Source organism: Thamnophis sirtalis, unplaced genomic scaffold (genome assembly GCF_051295495.1).
Source record: "Thamnophis sirtalis isolate CommonGarterSnake01/CBP01778 unplaced genomic scaffold, rThaSir2_p1.2 scaffold_10, whole genome shotgun sequence".
NCBI classification, from domain to species: domain Eukaryota; kingdom Metazoa; phylum Chordata; class Lepidosauria; order Squamata; family Natricidae; genus Thamnophis; species Thamnophis sirtalis.
Window position 1 is genome coordinate 73618488 of NW_028261390.1, and position 10512 is coordinate 73628999.

General features: G+C 40.9%; 1 protein-coding gene across 1 annotated transcript; it reads left to right on the top strand.

The window, feature by feature from the left end:
- The first annotated feature begins 8 nt into the window (after positions 1 to 8).
- Positions 9 to 8667, top strand: LYAR (Ly1 antibody reactive). The gene is made up of 9 exons (XM_014057498.2): positions 9 to 132; positions 971 to 1134; positions 2429 to 2543; positions 2816 to 2923; positions 3489 to 3572; positions 4576 to 4921; positions 5380 to 5439; positions 6932 to 7017; positions 8403 to 8667. Exons 2-9 carry the CDS (start codon positions 1013 to 1015, stop codon positions 8535 to 8537), a joined length of 1056 nt encoding a protein of 351 aa, XP_013912973.2. The 5' UTR covers positions 9 to 132; positions 971 to 1012; the 3' UTR covers positions 8538 to 8667.
- Positions 8668 to 10512: the final 1845 nt, after the last annotated feature.

Below are 10512 nucleotides of genomic sequence, written 5' to 3' on the forward strand. Positions count from 1 at the left end.
CCGGAAGTCGCCCAGCGTGATCATAGAGTGGGACGTCCGGTGCGCCTCGCCAACGCTGCGTCTTTGCTGGGGTTCGGCTCCCGTCCGCTCTGAGCGCCCCTGCGAGACGCGGCTCTCCTCCACTCGCAAGCGGTTCGTGCTCCGCCTGCTAGGCGGGTTTCCCCCCCCTCCCGGGCGGCCTCTTCCCACCTGGGGCCCCAGTTCTTCCCCTCCAGGGCTGGGGCCGGTTCATGAGGGCATGCGGGGAGGGGGGCGCGCCGCGGGACCCCCGACAACGGCCGAAAAGGCCTCCCAGCCCCTGCGAGGCCTCCGGGTGGGACAGGACGGTGCATGTGCGTGTGGAAGCAGGGGCATCTGCGTCGGAGGCCGTCGGGGGAGGGGGTCTTCCTGCTGCTCTTCGGCCAGCGTTGCTCCCCCTCCGCCACACTTTCCCAGACTTGCTGGCAGCTCCTGTGGAGATGCTGGTCCCTGTGGGCTGCTCCGTGATAGAGCATTTTTTTAAATCATGTTTTTGTTTATTCTAGTTATTTATTTACTTGTCAACAGGTACAAGGAAGGAAGTATGAAAATACATGAAAAAGTTGCACAAATAAATGGATATAAATAAGCAAACATAGCCATAAACACATAAAAAAAGAGTACAGATAAATGGAGACAGTAGGACAGGGAAGATAGGCACACTCCTGCCCTTTTGCACGCCCCCTTTACGGACCTCTTAAGAAACGCATAAGGTCCACGGTAGACACCTTAAGGTAGAAGGTATGGGGGGGTGGTGGTTAGAGGAATTAACAACAGGATCAGGTACTACTCTATTGCTGAAATCGTTTTTCCTGCAATCAAGATTAGAACGGATTACATTGAGTTTGTGTGTATGTAGTGCTTGGGTAGTTTTGGTTCTCTGAAATAGAATTTCTAACCCTACATTAAATGCAATGTCAGATAGTTAATTCTGTTCTCCATGTACTTCCAGGATTTGTTGAAGACTTCAAAGAAGCAGATACAGTTTTCCAGAATGGTGTTTTTCACATGTAATGCCTGCGGAGAAGCCCTGAAGAAGGGACAGGTGGAAAAGCATGTGAATATGTGCCGAAACTGTCAGTGTCTGTCTTGCATGGATTGCGGGAAGGATTTCTGGTAGGTTGAAACCAGCCTGTGTCTTCATTGTTTGGCACCGGGAGTCTTTTAGGGAAGCTTTTCAAGAGGCTTCTGCAGTTGCAGCATCAGGCCAGCCTTGTCTGAGCACCAAAGTTAAAAGGCCTGGCTAGTGGGCTGCCTGGGAGCTCCAGAACTGTGAGCAGGACTGGGATAACCAAAAACAAAAGGAAAAGGCCCTGTGTTATTACCAAGAGTTCTCCAACATCCAGCCTGATTTGAGGGTTAGAGTAGAAGCATTGGAACTACAGCTTATCCCTCTCAATCGGCATGCTTTGCTTTATAGCCAAGGCAAAACAGCTAAAATAAAATAAATAAACATCCGCTGTATCTCAGATTATAGGGGAATAAATCTCTAGGAACATCTGGGAAAGTAACAAAAAGGTTAATAGAGCCCAATGTGGGCAAGCTGTAGAAAATTGACAGAGATGGGAAATAAGAGAATTAATATAATTTATTTTGAGAAAAGGTAAATCTGGAAAGGGGAGGGGGAAAAATTTAAAACTTCCTAAGGTCAGCCTAGATAATTGATTATCTCTAACTTGAACATGATCTTGAATTTCAGTATATGCTCAGAGGTTACTTCTTCAAGTAGTGCATCTGTTTAATGCTGGATTTCAGCAAAAAAGGGGGTGTTTAACCACTGAAAAAAACAGCAAAATTTATCAGCAGTTACAAAGCAAGTGTAATGGTGATCATTTGGTCTCAAAGATCCTCTTGTCAAAGATCCTCTTGTCTTCAGCTGCTTCCCAACAGTAATAATGAAGGTGCTTATCTAATCTCTAGGAAAAGAGGCACTCTGCAAAGTGGGGGGGGGGGGGTTGCTGCAGAGAAACATTGCTTGCAAGCCCCTGCCTGGCATTTGGGCAGCACTGAAATATGTTGGCAGGTGGTCCACCCTGGAGAAGTATTCTATAAGGAGAAGGTGACTCTCTAAATGCCTCTCTGGCAAGCAAGTTCTTGCAAGACCAGCCTTTTCCAACCTTTTTACCCTGGAGAAAACCTTGACACAATTTTTGAAATATTTACAGCAGAGTAGCAGACCATCAGCTGAGTGGAGGCAGGCAAAATTTCCCACCAACTAGTATTGCACGTCATAAGAAAAAAACTATTATTATTTTTTCCAATCATACCCTCTTGTGGAACAGTTGGGGAAAAAGCTACCTTAGGCCTACCAATGTTTTTCCAGTTAGTTAAACTGCTTTAATATATTTCAGCAAAATGTTTGGGAAGAGCTCTGGAAAATGCCTTATTTAAATCTGCATTTACAATGTAGGGATGATGATTATAAATCCCATGTGAAGTGCCTAAGTGAAGATCAGAAGTATGGAGGAAAGAATTATGAAGCCAAGATGCCCAAAGGGGACGTCAAGCAGCAGGAGTGGACTCAGGTGAAGTAGACCGGGCACAGCACAAACTGCATTTTATTTATTTTTTAAAATTGTTATACCCCACTCTTTCTATAATGGTGGCCAAGTAAAATTAAATAAAACCAAGTAATGTAATATGCTATGCATAGAATTATATCAATTTATTACATGAACTTCAGCATTTTAACTATATTTAATCCTGTAGCAATTCACAATATAAAATTCAATGCGACAATAGGAAAATGTTCTACTGGTGTATTACATAGTCACATTAGCCTGCTTTTCATTTGCAGAAGATTCATGAAATAATAAAGGAAACTAACATTAATGTCAAAGTTCGGGATATTTTACAACAGATGTATGCATATGACAATATTCCACGAAAGAAACGCAAATTTCAGGTATGTTCATGAGTTAAGTATTTATGCCTCAAATCTGACCTGGTATAGGGCAGATTTTTTTATTATGGTTCTTTAAAGCAAAAGTAACTTCTCTTAAAGAATCCACATAGTTCAGTGTTTCTGAAATTATTCTGTGGAAAACACGTTTTCCAAATAATTTGAAAATCGCGAGGCCTTGTTTTTTTAACTTGTTTAAACCCCATTTAATTACACCTTTGTGCCTCTTAGTGGTCCCACTGCTTCAGCCCTCCTGGCCCCATTAGTGAACATGTCTGGGGTTACGGAGCAGAGATGCCACTGCAGGCAACCTCAGGATGGTCAGAAGGACACACGGTTCCACTTTGGCTGCTGATCACGAGTGCTGTACACTCGAGGGGATAAAGCCCATGGCCAGATTATAGCAGTCTATTTGGAAATTCTGTACATTTGGCTGTTAAAAGATTCTGGAAGAAGTAGTTTAAGAACAGGTAGTTGTGGCTTTCTGCTGATTTACTACTTTTGTCAGAAAATGCACTTGTGTTCTGGTTAAATAGAGAGTCCCCCCCCCCCCTTTCTGCTTAAATAGAACTGGATGGCCAACAGTTTGAAAATCCACAATACTACTCTACAGGATCAAGTATGGGATATTTTTTCAGAAGCAACAAGAAAGGTAAGCAAGCCAGTTACTGCTGCATTTGGAATATATTGTGATAAGCACATTGGGAGAGTGCAGGAGGATGCTTGGCTCAGGATGACCAGTGGGTTTCGTATAATGGCAATGGGAAGTGCCAGGATTGCTGTTGTTAAGCTATGCGGTCACATAATGTGGTGCATTACGACCAGATTGCTTAACTATGGAAATTACTGTCATCAACTGAGGAGTTACTTGTATGTGTATTTGGGTTTCTTTAATACTGGAAGATTAAAGGAAATAAACTTGAAATTTGAGAAGGATTCAAGCGAGATAAAAATTGTTCTATTTGTCCTTTGAAAATGTGTTGAAAGTCTGATAAGAGAGACTGAATATAGAGGTTGGTAAGCATTTTTTTTTCTCTAGCAAGTAAATGAAAAACATGGATCGCCTGCCGCCCTAGCTTCCTTTATTCAGTCAGAGAAGGTTTTCATTGGCTATTCCTGAAGGCCCTCCTCCTCATCTCATTTTCTGAGCAAAGCCAAAAATTAGTTTAAACAAATATCAGAAAATGGAGCATAAATAGAGGATCTGCTATTCCCACGCAGGGAGGGTAGCTGGGAACTGGTGAGCTATCTCCAGTTGAAAGTTAGAAAACCTTTAAAAAGAGTGAGGTGTGCGGTTTCAGTCTCCTTGACTCTTATCAAATACTGCCAGGTGGGTCGCGCAAACTCTGCCTTTCAAATGCCTACTCATTTGAAAGAATCAGCTTAATTTCAGTGAAACTCACTTCCCTCAAATGTTTTTGCTGTTGGTTATCAGTTGATTTTAAGTGCCAGTTCCATGTAGGAATAGTATGTTTTAAATTGTTATGTAAACTTATATTGTTCCTGTCTTTGCATTTTATTCTTTTTGCTATTTTTCTGCTTTGGAATGGTTTTAGCTGTAATTCATTTAGAGGGCTTCAGCTATTGAAACAACAGAAGTAAATGTACTAATATAATACTGGATTTGTTGTGGTGATATATCATTTCTCCAACAGGAAACACTTGAAACCGAATCTGTAAAAAACGTAATTATGCCTGTGGCATCGGAAAACAATATCACAAAGACTGATGAGAAACCAAAAGAGAAAAAAAGAAAAAAGGAATTAAAGGAGAAGAAAAGTATCAGAAAGTTAAAAGCTCAGCAAGAAAACCTGGAATGTTTAAAAAGTGAAAAATCTCAGCGAGACGTCCTTGAGGAAGGCGGCATAAAAATGGCCCAGAGCTTGAAGAAGAAGAAGAAGACGAAGCAAGAACCCGCCGGCTTGGTCAAAGTGCCAGAAGCAGAAGCGGCTGAGGCTGAGGCTCTCTGTGGGAAGAAACGCAGGAACAGCTGCACCAAAGGTCCTGAGGAGGAGGTGTTTTTCACCTCCTTCCTAATTGTGAAAGCTCCCTTGGGATCCTGCAGCAAAATCCATTTATCTTCCTCCTTCAAACCATTGTTGGGGAAAGAAAGTGAAACAGGTTCTTTAATAAGGCTAGTGAAACTAACAGCCTGGGGAAAGCACCCTTGTATTACATGAAGAAGGAACAGGACAGTGGTGGTGGGTTTTTTGGCGGGAGTGGGGGTGGAATTAGACGCAGCAACTGAGAAAAATGTGTAAGTCAGAGTTTAGCTTTTTCCTTGCAAAACTACATTTAGTGACCTTGCCACATTGGGTAATGAAATGTTTGTAAATAGAAAAGCTGATTCAGCTACTATCAAGATTTTAACATGATGATGGTGGTTCTCACCAAAAAGAGCCTTCTATTTTTTTTTCTTAATTTCTTGATATTTCTCTCCCTACTCCCTTATAATGCAGATGAGTCTCCCATTCCCACCAAAATAACGAACTGCTTTGAAGCGGAAGATAAACATCAAGGTAACTTGGAAAATGCCAGTTGAGTCTTACATGTGTTAGTATTATTTTCAAAAAAAGATTTACAGGCATCCTGCCATAAAGAGCTGATCAGTAGCTGGAATTTTGATGTAGAATTTAGTGTTCAAAATGGGCAAAGATGGTGGTAAAAAGACACTGTTTAAGATTCCCTTTTGGGGAACCTCTTTGTTGCCAGAATTATTGGAAGGGATTTCGATTCTAATCCAGGTGAGATTTCAGGCCAGGGGTTCTGAGGAGAAGCTGACTTGACTCCTTCTAGAGGCAGGCAGGCAGGTAGGCAAGTGAGAAGGCCCTGTGGCTGTCCCTTTTCCAAGCACTCCTTTGCTGGTATTGTTTAGAAGAGATGGAGAGGTTTGATTTTATAGAGCAGCAGAATTATTTTGAATAAGATGAGACACATTGTGAAAACTAGATTTATTTTTCCAGTATGTTATTTTTTATTAAACATTACACAGGATAAACTGCTGCAAAGATTTTCTACATGTCCTATTGAAAGTATTGTATCATTCCCTTTGGCAGATGAATGGCTAACTGAATTGGGGAAGTCCAAAATAACTTGATATTTCATAAGTAAATCTGGCATTATAATGAAGTCCATGTGGAAACCATTTTTGGATTATAATATTATATGTGACCTTGCACTACATCCAAAATTTGGTGTTCTTTCAACATGGAGTTTAGCTTTCAGTGATTTGTTAAATGAGGTTTGATCTTCAATTCTTCAAATGGAATTGCTATTATTCCTAATCATCTATCTTCTGATTGACACAATGATTATTATTACTGAGAATAATTTCTTGTATTTTAAAATGATTTAAGTGCCATACATTTTAGTTATTTAAGATTAATGAAAATTTAACATTCTTATCTAATTTTGTGATGCTTGTAAATCTTTGTGTATTTGTTTTTTGGCTGCGGAGGTTGCTCCCCCCCCCCTTTTGTGTTTCTTTTTCAAAAACAATAGTGAGGAACCATAATAATATGTAGATGCTGTATACCATCCTGTGTTCTTGGGGAGAATGATTTATGATTTTTTTTTCCAAGCAAGACGGCAGTCCCTCAAGGCTGCCTTTGGCCACATCAAAGCCTTAAGCAGTGTCACATATTAGGCACCAGGATAGAAACCAGGAAACTTTGAGTTCTAGTTCTGTCTTGGGCAAAAAGCCAGCTAGGTAACAAAGTTCTGTCTCTTGGCCTGAAGGAGGAGGAGGCCATGACAAAGCACTTCTGGAAAAGAGGTTTGCAAAGAAAATTGGAACTGGTAGGCAGTTTCAGCAGTCAGCACTGACTTGAAGGCATACACATACAGATAAACGTATAAATGAAGTACTACTTTCAGTGGCAATATTTTAACCCAACCTTGTTGCAGAAACCTATTTATAAAAAAATGCTTAGTGCTATGTTTGGTGCTTTTTTTTAAAAAGTCAAAATGTAAGGAGGTCATTTAAACTATTTTTTTAAATCAATTATACAGGTAAATTCAACTGGAAAGGAACAATAAGAGCTGTTTTGAAGCAAGCACCCGACAATGAATTGTCCATTAAGAAACTAAGGAAAAAGGTGTGTTGTATCACTTTACGAAACAATGTAAAATTGAAGAGGTACCATTTTTGAATTAAAAGAAAAGTGCTTTAAAGTACAATGGACTGCTAAATTGGTGTACTTCTAGCATGCTATGAGTTTGGGTTGCATTTCTACAGTTTTATTGGTTGACATATTTTTTTTTTAAAAAAACACTTGTGTGGTAAATACACTGTTTGCAATCATTCATGAAACTGAAAATCAAGGTCCAATAGCTGGTAAGCCGCATTTTAGCAATGTGGTTTTGCAGTATTTATGCTCTGTACTTAAACTTTATTATTTAAAAATGGCTTGGACTTTCATTTTTGAAAATTTAATTACCAGTAGATCTGAAAGCACAATTCTTGTACACATGATAGCACTTCCGTTCATTCATGGAAAACAATTACTGATACTGTCTCCACAAGGCAAGTTTACAGCCATTGTCTAATATATGAGCACAAACCCCAGTGTTATCCCAGTCTAAATAAAATGTAGACCTATGGTTAACTCCTTAAAATTTAAATCCAGTGGAGCTCAGTGGCTCTTGCTTGCAATTCAATGTCCTTAGGACAATAATTTTTTAATTGGCATTGTGCATTTCCTTTAAAACAGTCCTTCCTGTCACTAAATATCAACTTTTCTTAATCTGGACACTTTGCAAAATTATGAACTTTAAAACATGTTTATCCAGATGAACCATTACAAAGATTTCTGGTACTTCATATTGGGGGGGGGGGGAGGAGTTGCATTTACTACCATAAAACTGTTCTCTGCAATTTGGACATCATATATTTTATTAACAAGTTTTAATAAATTGAGAGAATTAAATACTATCAGAAGTTTGAAAAGAAGGCGTCTTTAGTAGTTTGTCTTTAACAGATCTAGATACGGGACAGGCGCCGATATTGTCTTCTCAGGCTGCTCAGAATTGGCTGTAGGTTATTACTTGATTTTTGGCTTTTGTCTTCTTTTCCAAATTCCATTATGTTGTTTCTAACTCTAGTGCGTGGGCTGCCTGGAATTACTGAAGCAGCAGAGTTCGTTAACAGGGAAAAGCTGCTAAGCTCCCGGCATAGTGAAAAACTACCATTTCCATTAATTTCCTAAAAACTGTAAATAGTTTGGATTTAGTCTAGCAGCCTGGTCAAAGTTTTAAGCACTGGGAAAATATAATTAAATGAACAGGTCCCACATTGTAAAGTTAAGTTTCAGATGCAGATTATTTTCGATAGTTAGGCGAAAGGAAACGTGTAAATCTGCACACAGGATGAGCTGCTCAGAATTTCCAAAGGAAAATGTTTGTCAGACCATCTAGAAAATTGGCTGAACTGAAAACAGAATCAAACCATTTGAATGACCTTCCTGTTTTTTTTTTTTTGTAGGTTATAGCTCAGTATTACGCAGTCACAAGCGACCATCAGAAATCTGAAGAGGAAACCCTAGCCCTGTTTAAGAAGAAAGTCAGCAGCAATCCTAACTTTAGAGTTTTAAAAGAAAAGGTTAAACTTCTAAAATAATTTTTGGGGGTCAGATGATCTCATTTTTCTACATTGTCAGTTTTATTACCAAATAGAAAACTTTTTGTTATATGGAAACAAAATATAGCTGTATTTGATTGTAAATACATTGAAATATTTCTGTTATTAATCGAGGGCTACGTTTTCTGTTTGATTTGCTCTTCAGCCTCAGTGAATGCTGTCTTTCTAAACCTTTAAGGGCATAGGATTTACGGTACGGATTTACGGGCACTGAAAGGGAAGGGCCAAAAGCAACTGCTGTACACAGCTGGAAGAGAGCAGGCTGAGCTGCTGCATTGTTGAGGCCTTTTCTACATTCCTCGGGGAAAATGGTTTTAGTTCTTCTCATAACTAGAAAGGTGAATCTACCCATCTGGAGTTCTGGCTCAGAGATTGAATCTGCGTGTTCCTGGGATAAAGGAAACTTTTCTGCACAAAGTAGCCCTGAAAATAACATTTGCGTTTGCTTCTTTTGCTGGTTTTGTTAGCCCACTGCTACCGGTTAACTGGCTGAATCGCACCACCGATCTAGTCCAAATCCCTGCTCCAAAATACAGGCGCTGCCCACCATTTTTTGCATGCTTTTTTCGCCCTCCCCAGGCTCTAGAGGCTTTATAGGAACCTGGGGAGGGCGAAAACAGCCTCCCCCCCGGAAGCCCTCCAGAGGCTTCAGGGACCTTCAGGAGGCTTCCCTGAAACCTTTGGAGCAGTCAAAACGACCCTCCGAGCAAACTGGAAGTCCATTCACAAACTTCCGGTTTGCCCGTAGGGCCAGTTTTTTGCACTCCGGAGGCTTCAGGGAAGCTCATGAAGCCTCCAGAGGGCCTCCGGGGAGGGGCCGGGAGGCTCTTTTCGCCCTCCCCAGGCTCCTATTACACCTCTGGAGCCTGGGGAGGGCGAAAAATGGCTTTAAAAAAGAGTGAACTCAGCTGGCCAGCGTGCACATGCACGCTGGCCAGCTGACAGGGCAGCGCCTCGTGTGCCCTGACAAATGGCTCTGTGTGCCACCTGTGGAACGCGTGCCATAGGTTCACCATCACTGGTTTAGGGTTTAGACTGTAAAGAGGCTCCAGATATTTTGCACCTGACTTCAATTGAATGTTCGGAAGTTGTGGGAGCTTCATCACTGGAAGTTTTCAAGAAGAGACTGGGCTGCCATCTGTCAGAAATGGTGTGGGGTCCCCTGCTTGGGCAGGGGGTTGGACTAGATGACCTACAGGGACCCGTCCAACTCTGGTATTCTATATTTTATATTTACTTAAATGCAGGTGTGTGTGTGTATGTGTGTCTGGGATAACCTTTGCCCATTATCTGCACCATCTTTTCCCATACAAAAATGCTTATTGGGGAATTAAATATTTGTCTCGCAAAACAATCGCCTAATTGTGTTAGGGGATTTGGACCTCCACGGAGTCATTTCTATAAGAAAGTCTGACCTTGACATTTATGCTACCTTTCTCCTGTTGGAAATCAGCTCCAGAAAAATCCATCTCTAAAATTGATTCAGGAGCCGACATTTGTTGTGAAAATGTTCTCTTTTTACCTTTCCCCACTTTCATAGCAGCTGTCTGCTGTTATCTAGTAATATACTGAGATAAAGGGTTCTTTCATAGCTGTTATTTTTTTTCTTTGTCAGTTTTATTATGCACAGAACTGGTTTAATAAAGTCAGGAAACCTCATTTCAAGCAGACAGCCCCCCCTCCCCGCAGGTTGGTCAGAAAATGTCCAGAGGGCGAAGGCCATGTGGAAACAGAAATTGTGCTTTGTATACAAAAGTATACAACTTTGTATTGTAACACCGGCATCTTGTGTTTTGGCTACACACGGGTGAATGGACGCCGTTTGAAAACAATTCTTACTTAGTTGTTGGTTGCAAAGTCGTGTCCCCATGGACAACATTCCTCCAGGCCTTCCTGTCCTCTACCATCCCGTGGAGTCCATTTAAGCTCACACCGACTGCTTTGGTGAAATTTT

What these genes read in the sequence shown, in the direction of transcription:
- LYAR (XM_014057498.2), top strand. Translation starts at nt 1,013, where the DNA reads ATGGTGTTTTTCACATGTAATGCCTGCGGAGAAGCCCTGAAGAAGGGA. An exon ending in CAGGAACAGCTGCACCAAAG is followed by an intron (nt 4,922 to 5,379) that starts GTCCTGAGGAGG and finishes CTTATAATGCAG; the next exon opens with ATGAGTCTCCCATTCCCACC. An exon ending in TTAAGAAACTAAGGAAAAAG is followed by an intron (nt 7,018 to 8,402) that starts GTGTGTTGTATC and finishes TTTTTTTTGTAG; the next exon opens with GTTATAGCTCAGTATTACGC.